The sequence below is a fragment of the Symphalangus syndactylus genome, chromosome 24, assembly GCF_028878055.3.
Source record: "Symphalangus syndactylus isolate Jambi chromosome 24, NHGRI_mSymSyn1-v2.1_pri, whole genome shotgun sequence".
NCBI lineage: Eukaryota > Metazoa > Chordata > Mammalia > Primates > Hylobatidae > Symphalangus > Symphalangus syndactylus.
This window is the reverse complement of record NC_072446.2, coordinates 40,179,300-40,200,346: the sequence shown is the minus strand read 5'-3', so window position 1 is coordinate 40,200,346 and position 21,047 is coordinate 40,179,300. Positions and strand designations below refer to the sequence as shown.

General features: G+C 45.1%; 1 protein-coding gene across 1 annotated transcript in view; it reads left to right on the top strand.

Moving 5' to 3' along the window:
* KIF3B (kinesin family member 3B) overlaps positions 1 to 14,266 on the top strand; it is a 65,516-nt gene extending 51,250 nt beyond the window's left edge. The window contains exons 6-9 of the mRNA XM_055265739.2: positions 6,047 to 6,160; positions 6,832 to 6,937; positions 9,422 to 9,600; positions 10,490 to 14,266. Coding sequence (XP_055121714.2) covers positions 6,047 to 6,160; positions 6,832 to 6,937; positions 9,422 to 9,600; positions 10,490 to 10,586 — 496 coding nt within the window. The 3' untranslated portion in view covers positions 10,587 to 14,266. The remainder of the gene's footprint in view (positions 1 to 6,046; positions 6,161 to 6,831; positions 6,938 to 9,421; positions 9,601 to 10,489) is intronic.
* Positions 14,267 to 21,047: the final 6,781 nt, after the last annotated feature.

Here is a 21,047-nt window from a genome sequence, read left to right as displayed (position 1 = left end):
CCTTTTGTGACTGCTTTCCTCGTGTGTGTGTGTGTGTGTGTGTGCGTGTGTGTGTTTTGTTGGTTTTTTTTTTTTTTTTTTAGAGATAAGGCCTTCCTCTGTCAATCAGACTGGAGTGCAGTGGTGCCATCATAGCTCACAGCCTCGACCTCTTGGGTTCAAGTAATCTTCCTGCGTGAGCCTCCTGAGTTGCTAGGACTTCAATTGCATGCTAGCACACCTGGCTACTTTTTAAAAATCTTTTCATAAGGATGGGTCTTGCTGTGTTGCCAAGGCCAGTATAATGTTTTCAACAGTCTTCCATATTGTAGCATGTATCAATACTTTATTCATTTTTTATGGCCAAATAATATTCTGTTGTATAAATATACCACATTTTATTTATCCGTTCATTATTTGATGGACATTTGGATTATTTCTACTTTTGGGTGTTATGAATAATGCTGCTGTGAACATTCATATTCAAGTTTTTTTTGTGGACGCATGTTTCATTCTCTTAGATCCTCTAAGAGGCTTATAGTGTTAGGTCTTACATTTAGGTCTGTGATCCATTTGAGTTAATTTCTGTGTATGGCGTGAGGTAGGGTTTCAAGTGCAGTGTTTTGGATGCAGATATCTAGTTGTTCCAGCAACATTTGTTGAAAGGGTTCTTCTCTCCCATTTCATTGTCTTGGCATACTTATTGAAAGTCAGGGCCAGGCGCTGTGGCTCATGCCTGTAATCCCAGCATTTGGGAGGCCGAGGTGGGCGGATCACCTGAGGTCCAGAGTTCGAGATCACCCTGGCCAATATGGTGAAACCCTGTCTCTACTAGAAATACAAAAATTAGCCAGGTGTGATGGCGCACACCTGTAGTCCCAGCTACTCAGGAGGCTGAGGCAGAGGAATCCCTTGAACCCAGGAGGTGGAGGTTGCAGTGAGCTGAGATCATGCAACTGCACTCCAGCCTGGGCAACAGAGCAAGACTCTGTCTCAACAACAACAACAAAAAAGTCAGTTGACCGTAATTAAGCATGGACTTTCAATACTGTTCCATTGGTTTATATATCTATCCTCATGCTAGTACCATTCTGTTTTAATTACTATTGCTTTGTAGTAAGTTTTGAAATCAGGAAGTGTGAGTTCTCCAACCTTGTTCTTTTTCAAGAGTGTTTTGACTGTTCAGCGTCCCTTGCATTTCCATATTCAAGCATACTTTGTTTTACTGCACTCTGCTTTGTTATAATTCACAGACACTACATTTTCTTTTTTTTTCTTTTTTTTTTTTTTTTGAGACGGAGTCTCGCTCTGTCGCCCAGGCTGGAGTGCAGTGGCGCAATCTCGGCTCACAGCAAGCTCCGCCTCCCGGGTTCACGCCATTCTCCCGCCTCAGCCTCTCCGAGCAGCTGGGACTACAGGCACCTGCCACCACGCCTGGCTAATTTTTTTGTATTTTTAGTAGAGATGGGGTTTCACCATGGTCTCGATCTCCTGACCTCGTGATCCGCCCGCCTCAGCCTCCCAAAGTGCTGGGATTACAAGTGTGAGCCACCGCACCCGGCCCACAGATACTACATTTTCTACAAATTGAAGGTTTGTGGAAACCCTGCATAGAGCAAGTCTGTTGGCACCATTTTTTCAACAGCATATGCTCACTTCATGTCTCTGTGTAAGCATTTATTAGCAATAAAGTATTTTTAAAGTCTATACTTTTTTTAGACAAAATGGTATTATACATTTAATAGACTACAGTATAGTGTAAGCATAACTTTTATATGCACTGGGAAACCAAAAAATTGTGTTACTTGCTTTATTGTGATACTTACCTTATTGCAGTAGTCTGGAACCAAACCCACACTATCTCTGAGGTATGCCTCTACATTTTAAGGTCAGCTTGTCAATTTCTGCAAACAAAGCCAGCTGGGATTTTGATATTGATTGCATTAAATCTGTAGATCAATTTGGGCAATATTGTCATCTTAACAATATTAAGTATTCAGATCCATGAACATGAGATGTCTTTCCATTTATTTATTATTTCTTTAATTTTTCTCAAGAATGTTTTGTAGTTTTCAGTGTATAAGTCTTGCACTTGTGTTAAATTTATACCTAAGGGTTTTTTGGGTGCTATGGTATGTGACATTGTATTCTTAATTTTATTTTTGGAATATCAATTACTAGTATATAAAAATACCAGCTGGGCATGGTGGCTCACACCTGTAATCCCAGCACTTTGGGAGGCCAAGGTGGACGGATCACCTGAAGTCAGGAGTTTGAGACCAGCCCGGCCAACATGGTGAAACCCTGTCTCTACAAAAATACAGAAATTAGCCAGGCATGGTGGCGGGTGCCTATAATTCCAGCTACTTGGGAGGTTGAGGCAAGAGAATCGCTTGAACCCTGGAGGCAGAGGTTGCAGTGAGCCGAGATCGCGCCATTGCACTCCAGCCTGGGCGACAGAGCGAGAATCCATCTCAAAAAAAAATTATATATGTATATATATATATTTATTTATATATATATATAATTGATTTTTGTCTACACAATGATATTTTTACACCTAAAAAAATTAAGTTTCTTAGTTATTTTCTAGTACCCAATCCACATTCAGATTTTCTTGGTTTGCTGGTATTAGGATCTACATATTAGGACTACATGTTACATTTAGTTATTAAGTCTCTTAGACTTATTTTAATCTGAGGCAATTCTTTTTATTTTTTATTTTATTTATTTATTTATTTGAGACAAAGTCTCACTCTGTCGCCAGACTGGAGTGCAGTGGCGCGGTCTCGGCTCACTGCAAACTCCGCCTCCCGAGTTCAAGTGATTCTCCTGCCTCGGCCTCCCAAGTAGCTGGGACTACTCCAGTAGTGAGCCACCACGCCCAGCCAATTCTTTTTATTTAAAAAAATATTTTTCAGCCGAGCATGGTGGCTCATACCTATAATCCCAGCACTTTGGGAGGCTGAGGCAGGTGGATCATGAGGTCAGGAGTTCAAGACCGGCCTGGCCAAGATGGTGAAACCCCCATCTCTACTAATTAGCTGGGTGTGGTGGCGGGAGCCTGTAATCTCAACTACTCGGGAGGCTGAGGCAGGAAAATTTCTTGAACCTGGAAGGCGGAGGTTGCAGTGAGCCAAGATTGTGCCACTGCACTCCAGCCGGGGCAACAAGAGCGAAACTCCATCTCAAAAAGTATATATATATACATATTTTTCATAGTTGACTTATTGAAAAGACTGAGTCAGATAGCCTGTAGAAATATCCCACATTGTAGGTGGGAGTGGTGGCATGTGCCTATAGTTCCAGCTACTTGGGAAGCTGAGGCAGGAGGATTGTTTGAGCCCAGGAGTTCAAGGCTGCAGTGAGCCAAGATTATGCCACTGCACTCCAGTCTGGGTGACCGAGTGAGACACCAACTCAAAAGAAAAAAAAAAAGAAGAAATATACCACGTTCTGGATTTGTTGGTCTCTTTCTTCATGGTGTCAATTGACTTGTATCTCTATCCCCTTTATTTAGCTTTAACTGAAAGCTATCTCTGAAGCATGGGTTCCCAACCTTGGCTACAAACTGAGAAGTTTTAAAAATTAGTGATATCTGAGCCCCACCTCAGAGATTCTGACTTAACTGGTCTAGGGCAGTAGTCCTTAAACTTTAGCAGGCATCAGAATTACCTGAAGGGATTGTTAAACACAGATTGCTGGGTATCACACCCAGAGTCTGATTCAGAAAGGCTGGGGCAGGACTTGAGAATTTTCATTTCTAGTAGGTTCCAGGTATTGCTTCTGCTGGTTTGGTGAATGCACTTTGAGAACTCTTGGTCTCTCATGGGGTCTGGGCAAGATATTTTTCAAAACTCTGTAGGTAACATTAATGTGCAGCCTGGCCTGAGAAATGTGGAGCTAATAGTTTCAGCCAACAGATGATCTTTGTCTGGATCCATTATTTCATTAGTGGGGTTACAAAATGACCACGCCTGGCCAAAGAAGAACTTTTCAAAGGGATTATTTTAATGACCAAGTTTTAAATTTGGAAAAGAGCCCTTAAAATTAAATGTAGGCAAGGTGTGGTGGCTCACGCCTATAATCCCAGCACTTTTGGAGGCTGAGGTGGGCAAATTGCCTGAGCTCAGGAGTTCAAGACCAGCCTGGGCAACATGGTGAAACCCTGTCTCTACTAAAAATACAAAAAAATTAGCCGAGCATGGAGGCATGTGCCTGTAGTCTCAGCTACTCCGGGGGCTGAGGCACGAGAATCGCTTGAACCTGGGAGACGAAGGTTGCAGTGGGCTGAGATTGTGCCACTTTACTCCAGCCTAGGCGACAAAGCGAGACTCTGTCTCCAGAAAAGCTAATTAATTAATTAAATGTGTGTGTCGGTCAGTCCTCTTTGCAGGTATGTACATCTAGAAAAAGATCAGGACAAAATATACCAACATAATAATAATAGTTATCTCTGAATAGTGAAATTGTGGGTGATTATGTTTTTTACATTTTCTTTTTGTTGTTGTTTTTTGAGACAGAGTATTGCTCTGTCACCCAGATGGGAGTGCAGTGGCGCGATCTTGGCTCACTGCAACCTCTGACTCCCAGGTTCAAGTGAATTTCATGCTTCAGCCTCTCAAGTAGCTGGGATTACAGGTACAGGTCAACCACGCACGGCTAATTTTTATATTTTTAGTAGAGATAGGGTTTTGCCATGTTTATCAGGCTGGTCTTGAACTCCTGACCTCAGGTGATCCGCCCACCTTGGCCTCCCAAAGCACTGAGATTACAGGTGTGAGCCACTGGGCCTGGCCTGTTTTTTACATTTTCTAATGAGTAAATAGGATCATTGTAACCAGAAGAAAGCCAAATATGTGTTATGAAAAATAGTTTCTGAAATGTCAAAGAGAAAATTTTAGCTCCCCAAAATATTTTTTTTTCCTAAGGAGTCTATTTTCATTATTATCTCTCTCTCTCTCTCTCTTTTTTTTTTTTTTTTTTTTGGAGACAGAGTTTTGGTCTTTGGCCCAGGCCAGAGTGCAGTGGCGTGATCTTGGCTCATTGCAACCTCTGCCCTCCGGGTTCAAGTGATTCTCCTGCCTCAGCCTCCTGAGTAGCTGGGATTATAGGTGCCTGCCACCACACCCAGCTAATTTTTATATTTTTAATAGAAACAGCGTTTCCCCATGTTGGCCAGGCTGGTCTCGAACTCCTGACCTCAGGCCTCCCAAAGTGCCAGGATTACAGGCATGAGCCACCGTGCCTGGCCTATATCTCTTTTTATATCTTTTGAGTAAACAATGAGTCAGCCTGTTTCTCACAGTACCCTATACCTCTGTGCTGTTTGCTTTGTGTCCCTTCCATGTTCATTTCCTTTTGGCATTGTTTTGTCCTGAGGCTTTAGAAGAGTAAAGGCAGAGATGTAATGGGAGACAGTCATCACCATAGAGAGACACCACCAGTGGGTTCCAGTTTCCCTGTTTGATGTGTTTCCTGGGCACTTGTCAGACAGAGACTGTTAGTAGGAATGATCTTCATTCTCAGTGCTCTCAGGGGCTGAAATCCACTTAGTCCTGCTTTTTATCCTGGTCAGTTAGAATGGGAAATTTTCCAGCTTGGACAACAAGCCATGGGATTGGAGTAAGGCAGTTTAATTTCTTCTGTTTTTGGCATTTTGGAAGTTAATGACCTTGGTTAGCAGCACCAGTGGCCCTCTAAAAGATTCTTCAGGTAGCAAGTGTTCACTCCAATATAGCCCAGGCATCACCTCCTTCTTGAGCCCGTTCACATCCTGCCCCTTCCCAGGCAGAAGTGACCTCTCCATATTTCTAAGACAGACCACTGTCAGTACCTATTATACCTGACAGGGCTGCACCATTACCCTTTGTTTCAGGCAGGAACTAGATATCATTTGTGTCTGTATCTCAGCTCTTTGTATGATGTTAGGCCCATAGTACTTGCTGAGTAAATGTTTGCTATGTGCCTTGACTCTTACCTAATTACTCACCATGCATGAGACCAGATAGCTGACACTTCATATGTATTCTGTATCTGTTTTCACCTGTTATGTGTGCTCTTACAGGCATCTTATTATAGAAAACTTTATCCCTCTGGAAGAAAAAAGTAAAATTATGAATAGAGCCTTCTTTGATGAAGAGGAAGATCATTGGAAACTACATCCTATAACCAGACTGGAGTAAGTCACTATTAACTTTAAGTATATCTTCAAGTATGAGGGAGGAAAAGAATGTTGATAACAAGACCCCTCTGGTCAACAAAGGGGTTTGATAAGAACACAGTTTGGCTTATTTAAACTCAAAACCCACTGCATTTCTGATTTTGTAGTTGCCGTAGATCCACCAGGTACAAGTTTGATGATGAGTGTGGTTTTAGGAATTGGGAGACTTTGTCAGTAGTGAGTGAGCAAGTGACCTTTCCAAAGTTCCTTCATTTCTGTTTCTCCAGCTGTGAAGTGAAGTATGCTAGGTCACATGAGGGGCAATTCAGAGCTGTTATCTTTGTGTGTCATTCTGACCCACAGTGTTGAGAAGGATTCTCACACTAAGTCTGGGTGCTGCTGGAAAGATGGGAGACACCTGGCAGGGATGCAGAGGTGGGGGATGTTGACAGCTATGCTTTGTGAATGCTGTCTAAGAACTGAGTGATGATTAAAAATCTCTTCTGGCTTAAAAGATGCATGATGCTCTGAATCAGAAAGCAACTCAAGCAGAAAACAGAAGTATTTCCCATCCCACTTACGTCAGCCTGCAGTCCAGGCAGTTACTTGCTTCAGGTTCTGTCAGAGTCTTCCGAGTGCTGGTTCCACAAGACTCCAGCCACGGCTTTAACACTGCAGTTCATTTCCAGGAACCAGCAGATGATGAAGCGGCCAGTCTCAGCCGTGGGATATAAGAGACCATTGAGCCAGCACGCAAGAATGTCCATGATGATTCGTCCAGAGGCCCGATACAGGGTGAGAAGATCCTCCTTGGGTTTTTCTCCTGTCTCTTTTGGAGTCTAGATTTGTGTAAGCCCTTAGATACTATTCCACTCGGAGTTCCTACCTTCTTTCCAGAGGTACTTGAAGACATTTATACCAATAACAATTATAACAAATAATAAATAAATAAGCCGAGCACAGTAGCTCACACCTGTAATCCCAGCGGTTTGAGAGTCCGAGGTGGGCAGATTGGTTGATTCCCAGGAGTTTGAGACCAGCCTGGGCAACGTGGCGAAACCCTAATTCTACTAAAAATACAAAAATTAGCCAGGTGTGGTGGTGTGTGCCTGTAGTCCCAGCTACTTGGCAGGCTGAGGTGGGAGGATTACCTGAGCCCAGAAGGCAGAGGCTGCATTGAGCCAAGATCATGCCACAGCACTCTAGCCTGGGTGACAGAGTGAGACCCTGTTTCAAAAAATAAATAAGTAAATATAATAAAAATAATAACTAATAGGCCGGACACAGTGGCTGATGCCTGTAATCCCAGCGCTTTGGGAGGCTGAGGTGGGTGGATCACCTGAGGTCAGGAGTTCGAGACCAGTCTGGCCAACGTGGTGAAACCCCATCTCTACTAAAAACACAAAAATTAGCCGGGTATGGTGGCAGGCACCTGTAATCCCAGCTACTCGGGAGGCTGAGGCAGGAGAATGGCGTGAACCCAGTGGGCGGAGCTTGCAGTGAGCCGAGATCACGCCACTGCACTCCAGCCTGGGCAACAGGGCAAGACTCCGTCTCAAAAAAAAAAACAAAAAAACAAAAACTAAAAACACAAAAATTAGCCGGGTATGGTGGCAGGCACCTGTAATCCCAGCTACTCAGGAGGCTGAGGCAGGAGAATTGCTTGAACCCAGGAGGCAGGAGGCGGGGGTTGCAGTGAGCCAAGATCGTGCCACTGCACTTCAGCCGAGTCGCAGAGCGACACTCCGTCTCAAAAAAAAAAAAAAAAGTCAGTACTAGAGAAAGAGAGTACAAACATCCTGTCTGTCATGGCCAGTAAATATTAACAATGAGCTTCAAAATGGCTCTGTGGGAAGACTGGAGAGAACACAGATGTGTAGTGACAGGAGATGGACCTGTCGTAAAGAACTTCAGGCACTTTCATCTCACAAAATGTGTGTCAGTCATGTAGTCATTTAAAGGGACATCATTGAGGACTAATTAATGACCCCAAAATAGAAAAATAGAAGCTCTGCCATGAGAGCCTCTACTTTTTAATTAAATTAAATTAATTAATTTATTTGTTTTGAGATGGAGTCTCGCTCTGTCACCCAGGCTGGAGTGCAGTGGCGCGATCTCTGCTCACTGCAACCCCTGTCTCCTGGGTTCAAGCAATTCTGGTGCTTCAGCCTCCCTAGTAGCTAAGACTACAGGCACACGCCATGACACCCAGCTGATTTTTGTATTTTTAATAGAGATGGGGTTTCACCATGTTGGCCAGGCTGGTCTTGAATGCCTGACCTCAGGTGATCCACCCACCTCGGCCTCCCAAAGTGCTGGGATTATAGGCATGTGCTAATACGCTCAGCTAATTTTTGTATTTTTAGTAGAGACGGGGTTTCACCATGTTGGCCAGGCCGCTCTCGAACTCCTGACCTCAGGTGATCCACCCACCTTAGCCTCCCGAAGTGCTGGGATTACAGGTGTGAACCACCGCACTGGCCTTTTCTTTTCTTTTTTTTTTTTTCTGAGGCAGGATCTCACTATGTCACCCAAGCTGGAGTGCTGTAGCACAGTCATAGCTCACTGTATCCTCAGACTCCTCGGCTCAAGTGATCTTCCTGCCTTGGCCTCCCAAAGCACTGGGATGACCATGCCCAGCTGAGCACTTGCTGTGGGCTGGGCATTGTACTCAGCACTTGACTGCTTTCTCTAATTAAGTTTCCCCATCTTCTCTATGCAGTCAGTCCTGTTGCTTAAAGGTCAGGTAGTGGGGCAAGTGGCTGAACTAGGATACACAACGTATTAAGTTATAGAGTAATTTATACCAGAAGTATATATATGATATAAAATTTGGTATAAAATATATTGAAATGTAAACTTTTTTCTCTGGTTGGTGGAAGCACACTCAATTTTTTTTTGTTTTTGCTCATCTGTATTTTATAACTATCAATAGGGAACTTGTATTATTTTTATAGTGAAAGATTTTCACTTGAAATATTTTTAAATGTTTCTGAGTCTCTCTTGGCAGCCAGAGCCAAACAGAAGATTACGGTTAGTTAGCTCTTTGGGTGCCATTCTTCCTGGCTTTGAGTTATTTAAAAGAAAGAAAGCAAAAGCAAAAAATTAGGTGGGGTTGGGCGTTGTAAAACGGCATCACCTCTTTTAGGCAGGCTCTTTCTTGATAGGCTCTGAATAACAAGCAATTTGCACTTGTGTTCTTGGAGGGGCCCTCGATTGCTTGTGCTGCCTGTGTCCAGTTGGAAGCTAACCTAGCTGGTGGTGGCTGTGCTTCTGCAGGCAGAAAACATTGTGCTGTTAGAGCTGGACATGCCCAGCCGGACCACCAGAGACTATGAGGGTCCAGCCATTGCCCCCAAGGTCCAGGCTGCATTGGATGCGGCTCTGCAGGATGAAGATGAGATACAGGTGGATGCATCATCCTTTGAAAGCACTGCAAATAAGAAATCCAAGGCCAGGTGAGTGGCTTTGATGACGTGTGTTTAAACAGAACATGTTTGAACAAGGACAAACCAAAGCAAGAATGCTTGTTTATCATGGAATACTTTGCAGAACACACTAGAAAATGTTGCCATATTACTCCTATGTTTACTTATTTATTCTACAAATATTTATGGTTGAGACACTATGCCAGGTATACTGAATACCAGAATACCTAATGTCCCCAGTCCTTTACTATAAGGTGAATGTGTTCTAGTGAAATAGCAGTCAGTTCTTCAGTTCTCACGAGTGCTTTACAACCATTATCTTAATGATTTCCTGTAAAAACTTAGAAGGCAAGTATTATAATCAGTCCCATTTTATAGACAAGAAAACTGAAACTTAGAGAATTTGAGAAAGTAGCCATCTCCAAGGAAACCCAGCAAGTAAGGGCCAAAGCGAGAATTCAGAAACAGGTCAATCCAGACCCACAACCCAGGCTCTGGGCCTCCATGCTAAGTTTACCTCACCCATTTGGTGCAAAAGTAGTAATTCTGTCTTATTACATTCTGGATTAAAAGTTGTAGGAAAACAATTGGGTGGAAAACCAAAATGGAAGAAATTCTACCTGCAAACTTAATTTTTTTTTATCAATCAGGAAAGGACAGTACAGTCAAGCTTTGGTTTTAAAGGAAGAACAATTGCTAAGCATCAGAGTCTCCTTCTCTCAGGTTCCACACCTCTGTTCTGAGGCCATTTTCGCCATGCCCAAAGGTTCAGGCTGTGCCAGTCTAGTGGTTTTACAGTTGAACTTATCATCGTTTTCAGGCCATTGAAGAATGGCCTGAAATGAAATGTTAATGACATCTGATGTGTCAGGGACAGAGATGGGGACGTGTAATATAAACATGTGTTTGACTTTTGCAGGCCTAAAAGTGGAAGGAAGTCGGGATCCTCCTCCTCTTCCTCAGGAACCCCTGCATCTCAGCTTTATCCACAGTCTCGGGGGCTGGTTCCAAAGTAAAGCCAGCTTCTCCTCTCCCAGGGCGGAAACAGCATTTGCCTTCTGAGAGAAGAGACTAGCAAAAAGCTGCAGAGAGGATTCGGCCCAAACTCAGAACCATTCCCCTGAGGAGAAGCGATGGCCTCTTTGCAGATCAACCAACTCAATCTGGTTGAACGTGCTGTTCCTAATCTGGCACTCAGCCCCTCTGGGAAACATCTTTTAATTAGCATCTCAGAAATGCATGGGTAAGGTAAAGTGCGATAGTCCAAGTGGAAAGCAAGAGAATGACCAGTGACCTTGCTTCCTTCCCCCTTGCCTTCTTCTCCCCCTTCCCCTGCCCTCCCTTTCTCTCCTCTCTCCTTTTCTAGCCTGTTCTTTACATGGGGCTCCCTTCTTGTTGAACAATAGGGCAGAATCAGGAGTCACCTTAGCAGGACCCCATCTTTGGAGCCTCGGGATAAAATGACAGTGAGGTTGAAAAGTGAAAACCCTAGAACTTGAATAGGTGCCTGTTCTTGTAGGGAGAAATGAGAAATCACATTTGGATCCAGGCCCCAGGTGGGCACCATCAGCAGTCTTGCTTCCATGCACCTCAGTAAGAAGTGGATCTGCCTTTGGGACCTGCTGAGTGAGGAAATCTCTTCCAATTTCTGCTTCCGAAGGATTCAATGTTGGGAGCAATAGAAATAACATTCCCTTTGCCTCCTCGGAGTGTTTAGGGAAATAGCTTCTTTAAAACCTCAAAACCATGACCATCCTGTCAAAGACCTAAGTCTGTAAGCTGGTGCCATATCCTTACACCATGTCACTTTACTCTTCATTTGTCACCATCTTTTCCCATGCACGCGTACTCTGAACATCCTTGTGTGGGCCCATCCTCTGCCTCCAGAGCATGCTCTGCAGTGGGCCTGTTTTGTGGGAGAAAGGAGGCTAGCTTTGCCTTCTCTGACGGGACTGGAGTTGAGGGAAGGAGCTGTATTGTGGCACTTTTGAATTCCCCGTTTTGTTCCATATTGGTATAGAGAGCAGAAGAGTAGCTAGGCAGATGCAGAGATGGAGACATGAGACTCAGTGCAGTGGGTAGGGAAGACATAACAGATGGAAGCAAAGGAATCCTGCCTGCCTTCGGCAGAGAATTCACCGAATCCTAGAACTGTGGCTCCCTCCAGGCAGAGCCTGAGATGCTGGTGAAGAATAGCTGCGTGATTGAATAGGCTCAAAGGAGAGTTCAGAATTCCCATTTACATATTACTAGTTTGGTTTGTAAGTTTTAGTTCCTTGTATTATTGAGATTCAGAGCTTCATTTTATGTTGGTCATTAGGTGAATATTACTCATTTTCCCCCAAGAGAAGCTCATAAGTGTGTGTGGGTGTGAGAGCACAATGGTGCCTGTGTTCTGTGAATGTGTCCATGTGTGTCTGTAAGAGAGACAGAGACCAAGAACTTGCCCAATTTTAGAAATACACTAATGTGCAGTTGTTGCCTTTTGTCTGTATTAAAGGCCCATTGAATGGCTAATCCAGGCTGGAAGCACTCCCATGTGGGTGTCTGAGTCCATGAGCCAAGCCTGAGGGGACAGTGAGTCTCCAGGTCTGCCACACTGGTGCACCTTGCTGGCATGGTGCCTCAGGAAGGTGGCGACTCAGGTGGGCCTTGAGTTAAATTTTAACTCAGCTGCTCAGTTCCCAGGGCACATTTCTGGATCAGAACCCATGGGAAACAGGAGGTACTAAGTGCAATGTCTTAGCATTCTGCAAAATGGAGATCTGTTGTCCAGCGGCTTATCTCCTTTTTAGTAACCCTTCTTTCTGAACCCAGGGCCCTTTTCAGCCTTCCCTCATCTTTTCTAGAGATCAAACTTTACTTCTTTCTTATTTACTAAGATTTTGCCTGTTTGAATAAGAACAAAACGCTAAGGTGGGTAGCCTAAGCTGGTTGTCTGCTGGTTACACATGTCTCTCACACCACATTTCCTCAAAGCTAATCTGAATTCTGTAGGCTAAAAATATTCATGTAGCAAATCTGAGAATTGAAAACTGTAGATAACCGGCCGGGTATGGTGACTCATGCCTGTAATCCTAGCACTTTGGGAGGCCGAGTTGGGTGGATCACCCGAGGTTAGGACTTCAAGACCAGCCTGGCCAACATGGTGAAACCCCATCTGTACTAAAAATACAAAAATTTGCCAGGTGTGGTGGTGCATGCCTCTAGTCCTAGCTACTCAGGAGGCTGAGGCACGAGAATCACTTGAACCTGGGAGGCGGAGGTTGCTGTGAGTCGAGATCACACCACTGCACTCCAGCCTGGGCGACAGAGTGAGACTCCGCCTCAAAAAAAAAAAAAAAAAGAAAAAGAAAAAGAAAACTGCATGTAACCCTATATGTTAATACTGGTATCTCGAGGTGACTCTTCTGACGAAGGGTGGTTAAGTGACACATAGAACTTTTCTAAGAGAAGACAGACAAGTTGACAGGCATGTCTTGTACTCAGCTGTGTTCATGTGGTGGTCTGTGGAAACAAAAGAAGACTCATTTGGAAATGAAGCTGTCCCTTTCCAAGCAGTCTCTGGTGCTTTTCTTCTCTCAAAATGGATCCGATAAATATTTGAGTAGAGCAGATTGTAGAATGTCATGCTGCCACCAGAAAGCTGCTGTTTTGGGTTCTGCATTGAGCCAAATATGTAGAGGACCTACCAAGCCCACTGAGGGACCAGGTTTTCATGTCTCTAAGTCATACCTAGAATATTCTGAGCCATCTGAGGGCCTTCATGCCAGCAGCAGCTAGCAAAGCCAGAAAGCAAGTCTAACAGGATCTAAGATGACCATCAGGAGAAGGAGTTTGAGACTGTGTATGCAACCCCCAATAGACCTCCTTTTACTCTGATCTGGAGAATGTATCTGGCTTCATATTTTCAAGTCACATGTCTCTCAGACCCCTGGATTCAGAACCCAAGGTCACAAATCACAGGCATGAAGCACTTTCTTAAGACTGACCTAACGCTGGATTATTTCCCGTCTAATGCCTGCATGCTGCTTGAATTGCTCCACCCACAGCTCCATGACCAAGGGCGCCAGAGTGCTGCAACTGGGGCGTGGGCCGCTCTCTGCTTTTCCTGTCTGACTCTGACAAGTCCTCCCTCACTGAATGTAGAATCGTTGCCAAGTTTCTGAGAAGTGTCGATTCCCTGTTAACGTGGATATCAGTTCTGCCTCACATTTCCCACTTGAGGTTGAGGCGTACTGGAGACAGCACCTCAGACCATCTGAACCCCATCAGTGGATGAAAATGGGGCTGTTAATATACTCTAAAAGCCATACTAAAAATGCTCTGAGGGAACTGGCTAAGAATAGTGGGCCTGGCGATTGTCTGTCACGCAAGGCTTTGTTTTGTACTGTTCAGAAATCTGTCACCTTTCTGCCTGCCCTTGTTTCCTGAATGAAATGCTTCTGGGGTTATTTATGAAAGGAGTGATCCTGGGGCAGGCAGGAGGCAGTGGGCTTTATGGCTCCTTGAAGTTATTACTGATCTTGACCTTCTCTTTGGCTACCTTTAGACAAAGAATACGCCAATCAATACTTGGGGCTCTAAGTTTTACAACTGATATTTATTTGTATCATCTCTTTGTCTAGGAATGTAAAAGTGATTCTAAACTAAGATGTGTAATAAAAATCAATCAGATTTATTGTACCTACAAAAAGGTGTCCTCATAAATGACTAAGGCTTTTGAAAATGACATGCCTGTGGCTGACATACTCCCGTTTTCAATAAACATTTTAATTGGGTGGGAGTGGGAAAATGAAGATTGAGTTGGGATGCTGGCATTATTTAATATAGCAACAAGGGGCAGGGCGCGGTGGCTCACGCCTATAATCCCAGCACTTTGGGAAGCTGAGCCGGGTGGATCACTTCAGGTCAGGAGTTGGAGACCAGCCTGGCCAACATGGTGAAACCCTGTTTGTACTAAAAATACAAAAAATGAGTCAGGCGTGGTGGTGCGCACCTGTCATCCCAGCAACTCGGGAGACTGAGGCAGGAGAATCTTGAGGCCGAGATTGCAGGAGGCCGAGATTGCAGCAGGCCGAGATTGCAGTAGGCCAAGATTGCACCACTGCACTTCAGCCTGGGCAATGGAGTGAGACTCTGTCTCAAAAATAAATAAGTAAATAAAAAATAAATAAATAATATAGCAACAAGGAAAAGGACATAAAATGAAAAAGGATAGAGTGACAAATAAGTGTTTTTCATGTTTTTCCATGGAGGTTCCTGAGACTGGCCTGGGCAACAGGCATGAAATTTCTTTTAACTTTTGTGTTTTGTTTTAAAAATCCTTTTAAATTTACTATTATACATCATACTTTAAAATATATGTGCCTTTTTTTTTTGAGACAGGGCATCACTCTGTTGCCCTGGCTGGAATGCAGTGGCGTGATCACGGTTCCTGCAGCCTCAGCCTCACAGGTTCAAGTGATCTTCCCACCTCAGCCAAGATTACAGGTGTGCACCACTATACCTGGCTAATTTTTTATTTTTTGTAGAAATGGGGTCTCTCTATGTTGCCCAGGCTGGTCTGTGCCTTTTTTAACACAAAAGTATTTTATGTTGTTTGCCATCAGGAAAAGAAGGTACAAAAAATGGGCCACACACTGTCTTTTGGATTTCCATGCTCGTAGGCCTGCTGGAGTGACCCTGGAGGGTTGTGCCCCTTAGTTGAGAAGTGGGACTGGGTGGAAGGAGCACAGACCCTGGACTCCAAGCTGGGTTTGAATTCTAGTATTGCCACCGCTTACTAGCCATATGACTAGGAGGAATTTAATTGACCTCTCTGAACTTTGGGGCCTTTGTCTGTAAAGTGGTGATTATCCCCACTTTGAAGGGCCATTTTGAGGATCGGCGATACATTTAAAGCAGCAAGTACAGTATGGGATAGGGCAAACATGAAAAAAATGTGGTTATTGCTGTGATAAGGCACTATGTTTAGAAGATACCATGAACACTTTGTGTCCTGAGAAACTGGAAGTCAGTATCGGACATACCATCTTTAGAAAATCCTAAAGAAAAGCTGTTAACCGTTTAGTAATGTGTATTGAGTACCTACTATGTGTCAAGCTATTCTAGGCACTAGATACATAGACATAACACCAGGAACCTGCCCACATGGAACTTGCACTTTAATGGGGATGGAGGATGGGTAAATGTTAAATTAACCAAATGCACACAAATATATGATTATGAATTGTGTCAAATGTCATGAAGTTATTTAATAGGTTTTTGTTTTTGTTTTTGTTTTTGTTTTTGAGACGAGGTCTCGCTGTGTCACCCAGGCTGAAGTACAGTGGCGTGATCATGGCTCACTGTAGCCTCGACCTCCTGGGCTCAAACGATCCTCCTTCCTCAGTCCCCCAAGTAACTGGGACCAAGGTGCGAACCACCACACCTGACTAATTTTTAAAAATTTTTTATAGAGATAGGATTTTGTCATTTTGCCCAGGATGGTCTTGAACTTATGGGCTCAAGTGATGCTCCTGCCTCAGCTTCCCAAACTGCTGGAATTATACGCGTGAGCCACCCTGTGTGGCCAATATAATAGAATATTATAAAAGGAGAGTGGAGACCTAATTTAGATGGGGTGGGTAAAGTAGGAAAGGGCTCTTTGAAGAAATGACAGTTACAGTGAGATCTAGAGGACAGGAGTTCGCTGGGCAAGGAGGGAAGGGCATTTGTGAAGGGATAGGGGAACAGTGTTTGCGAGGGTTTTGCAGAACAGACTCAAATGTCACAAGAAGGTATCTGCAGTCCCTTTTTACCCTCACTAGAGGGTAGCATGGAGAACTGTAGAAAAGATTGCAGTCTAGGACTTTAAAGATACCAACGAAAAATGTAAAGAGCACAAAGGGGACAGTGGCCTGTGCGACTCGGGCAAACGTTTCATAATTGTGTTTCTTCATAAGACGCTTTCAAACTATGTGTAATGTCTGTTTACTCCCCATCCTTCCAAAAAGAGTTAAGAAACAGCTTGGGCTGGGCGCGGTGGCTCACACCTGTAATCCCAGCACTTTGGGAGGCCGAGATGGGCGGATCACGAGGTCAGGAGATCGAGACCATCTTGGCTAACATGGTGAAACCCCGTTTCTACTAAAAATACAGAAAATTAGCCAGGCGTGTTGGCGGGCGCCTGTAGTCTCAGCTACTCGGGAGGCTGAGGCAGGAGAATGGCGTGAACCCAGGAGGCGGAGCTTGCAGTGAGCTGAGATCACGCCACTGCACTCCAACCTGGGGGACACAGCGAGACTCCGTCTCAAAAAAAAAAAACAGCTTGTCTTAGCCTCAATAATTACTAGTTTAGAATAGTTCAGACTCCATTACCCAGAAAGCAAGAGTTCAAAGTAGGATTTGAAGAACTGTGAGTGTGTTCTTGAAAATGACAGAATTTCCTGGGCGCGGTGGCTCACGCCTGTACTCCCAGCACTTTGGGAGGCCGAGGTGGGCGGATCACCTGAGGTCAGGAGTTCGAGACCAGCCCGACCAACATGGAGAATCCCCGTCTCTACTGAAAATACAAAATTAGCCAGGCGTGGTGGAACATCCCTGTAATCCCAGCTACTCAGGAGGCTGAGGCAGGAGAATCGCTTGAACCCAGGAGGCAGAGGTTGCAGTGAGCCGAGATTGCTCCATTGCACTCCAGCCTGGGCAACAAGAGTGAAACTCCATCCATTCATCTTTAAAAAAAAAAAAAAGAAAATGACAGAATTCTTGGTTGGGCCAGAGGCTAATTCATCAGGGGAAATACAGGACAGACCAGAGCACCTGGCAACTTGGAAATTCCTACAAACTCAGCTTTGTTTTTATCTTTTGGATTTTTTAAATTTTAATCAACAAACTACTGAATTTTGGAAACTGTATTTTGAACTTCAAACTGATGATTTAAGTCTTGGGGGCTGTGATTTTGGCAGGCCCTCTTATATTAGAGTTACCATCTGATTGAAGCTTACCCTGAGATTCTGGTCTCCAAGGACCATGTGGTGGTCACATCTGCCAACTGGGTTGTCGGTGGCATTTGTCAAGGACGTAACTGTAGCTCTTGCAGCTGCTCCTGTTTCATCCTCCATTTCTTTCACTAGTCTTGTGGTTAACCGGTCCCTGGGTGCTTCAGTTAGGCGTGCCAACTGGGGACTTGCTGTTGGGGTGGAGGAATGGGCAGAGGGAGCGATGGCTCACCGCATATCTGGGGACGGTGTAGCCCATAGGCACTTGTTGAGTGCCCTCTATGCACCAGGTGCCTTGCCCTGCGCTGGAGATAGGGAGGGGAGTAGATGTACCACGGCTCTTCTGAGGAGAGGGGAGACAGAAACACAAGGATGGCAATTCAGAGTACTTGCTGCATAGGAGGCCTGCCTCCTCTCCTCACACAGCCCTCCTAGTCCTCCGAGGCCGGAGCCACACAGGCCTCCATTTGGTTCCTGGGTTATGCCATGTGCTTTCCTGCCTGGCACCTTCACACCTTCACACATGCCATATGCCTTCTGCCTGAAACATTTTCTCCTCATTCTTTGCTTGGCTAACTCCTACTCATCCATCAGGAACCAGTTGAATGTCACCTCCTCAGAGAAGCCTTCCCCAGCCATTCGTTGTGGTTTTCCCCATCTCCGCCTCCCAGGTTCAAGCAATTGTCCTGCCTCAGCCTCCCCAGTAGCTTGGACTATAGGCTGGTGCCACCATGCCCAGCTAATTTTTTATATTTTTAGTAGAGATGGGGTTTCACAGTGTTAACCAGGATGGTCTCGATCTCCTGACCTCATGATCTGCCTGCCACAGCCTCCCAAATTACAGGCGTGAGCCACTGCGTCCGGCCACAAAAAAAATTTTTTAATTCATCAGGCATAGTGGCATGAACCTGTAGTCCCAGCTACTCAGAAGGTTGAGGTTGGAGGCTCACTTGAGCCTAGGAGGTCAAGGGTGCAGTGAGTTACGATTGCACCACTGCACTCCAGCCTGGGTGACAGAGGAAGGAAGGACAAGCATGCCAGACAAAGGGGACAACATGAATAAATGCAAGGAGAGTTCCTGGAGTGATGGAATGGGGATGGAGAACGGGGCTGGGAGGGTCTCGACTCCATGGCTCAAGTTAGAGGGAGAGCCCTTGGAGGCTTTTGTGTGTTTTAGAGACCAGGGGAGTGAAGCGCAGCCCTACTTACACACTCGAGTATTTTCCCCTTAAGCCAGCCTGGCATGCTATTATTTCTTTTTGAGATAACAGAAAGCAATTTCACTAAGTGTCTACTTCAAGTTTGCCTGCTGTTCACACAGCTTTCTGGGCTTAGTTGGCAAATTGCATTCTGCCAGGAGCTTTCCCTGGCACAGCTCACTACCCAAGGAATTCTAAGGAGCACTTGAGCTTGACTCCAAGGTCTTAGTTCCCTAGGAATGGGGCCTAGTCTTTTTTCAGGGCAGTGGGCTGGAAGGTGGCCCCTATTCTGCATTTGGCAGCAGAGAAATTAAACTTCTGCCATTGGTTTGGGGATTTGTTTTTCTGTTCAGTCAACAAAAGATTAAATAACCTATGCTGTTCAAGACTCTGTGTCATGGGCTACAGCAGCCATGAACCCTGCCCTTCCAGAACTCTCAGTCTGGAGGAAATTCTGGCCATTCGCAAATAAGTAAATTTAAGGTGAGCAGTGGCACAGATACAGCACAAAGGAGGCGTCACAGATTTCCATAAGGGGCTTTGTTAATGCAGTGATCACCCTCTGCTAGATTATTCCAGGGACAGTGAGGAGCCAGGACTTTGGCATCAGATTCATTTATTCATTCTTTGAGCATCTTAGTACTAGGCATTCTTCTAGACCCTAGGGATACAGAAGGCAGCTCCTGCCCTAAGGAATGTCACATCCTAATAGTGGAGGCAGATGGTTGTCAAAGGACAAACATGCTGTGTCTAATGGTGGTCAGAAGTGCTCTGAAGTAAAACCAGGCAGGTCAGAAAGTAAAGAGCTGGGGTGTGGCTGAGCTGGATTGGGAGGGCAGGGAAAGCATCTCTGGAGTGATGAGATGTACATTTGAGCAGAGCCCTGAGTGAAATCAGGGAGCAAGCTGTGTGTCTGGTACCTGGAGGCAGAATATTCTAGGAAATAAGAGTCAGAGTGTGGCTTGGCATGGTGGCTCACACCTGAAATCCCAGGACTTTGAGAGGCTGAGGCAGGCGGATCACCTGAGGTCAGGAGTTCGAGACCAGCCTGGCCAACATGATGAAACCCTGTCTCTACTAAAAATACAACAATTAGCTGGGCATGGTGACATGCACCTGTAATCGCAGCTACTCAGGAGGCTGAGGCAGGAGAATTATTTGAACCTAGGAGGTGGAGGTTGCAGTGAGCTGAGATTGCGCCATTACACTCCAGCCTGGGCAACAGAGTAAGACCCCGTCTCAAAAAGAGAAAAAAAAAAAAAAAAAAGAGTGCAAAGGAGGTGGGAGTGCATTTAGAGACAGGAAGGGGACAAGTGTGCTTAGTGGGCAGTAGGTTAGGAAGGTGGGCAGAGGCCAAGTTGTAAGTGAATTTTATTTTTGAGCCATTAGACACTTCTGAGCAAAAGAGGGAAATGATCTGACAGGAATGCTCTCAAAGGATCCCTCTGGCTGCTTGGTGGAGACAAACTGTAGGGAGCAGAAGGGGAAGTGAGGAGACTGCTTGGAGCGGCAGGGGGCTTGGGGACACGGGGATGGGGTGAGGGTGGTGCAGTGGGGCCGCAAAGGTAATGCAGATGAGAGAGGGCAGCTTGGACCAGGCGGTGGGGACAGAGAAGTGGGAACATGCCTTAGATTTATTTTGTCTGCTGATAATCAGAGATGAGAGGGGAGATAAAAAGAAGCAATAATAGTTCCAAGGTTTTTGATCTGAAACTTATTGAAATTCAACCTATGCCACTTGCTTCCATGTGTTTTTTTCCCTTTTCTTTTCTTTTTTTTTTTTTTTTTTTTGAGACGGAGTCTTGCTGTGTCGCCCAGGCTGGAGTGCAGTGGCACAATCTTGGCTCACTGCAAGCTCTGCCTCCCGGGTTCACGCCATTCTCCTGCCTCAGCCTCCCAAATAGCTGGGACTACAGGCGCCCGCCACCACGCCTGGCTAATTTTTTTATTTTTAGTAGAGACAGGGTTTCACCGTGTTAGCCAGGATGGTCTCGATCTCCTGACGTCGTGATCCGCCAGCCTCGGCCTCCCAAAGTGCTGGGATTACAGGCTTGAGCCACCGTGCCCAGCTTTTTTTCCCTTTTCTTTCTTTCTTTTTTTTTTGAGACAGAGTCTTGCTCTGTCACCCAGGCTGGAGTGCAGTGGCATAATCTTGGCTCACTGCAACCTCTGCCTCCCAGGTTCAAGTGATTCTGCTGCCTCAACCTCCTGAGTAGCTGGAATTACAGGCATGTGCCACCATGCCCGGCTAATTTTTGTATTTTTAGTAGAGACGGGGTTTCACCATGTTGGTCAA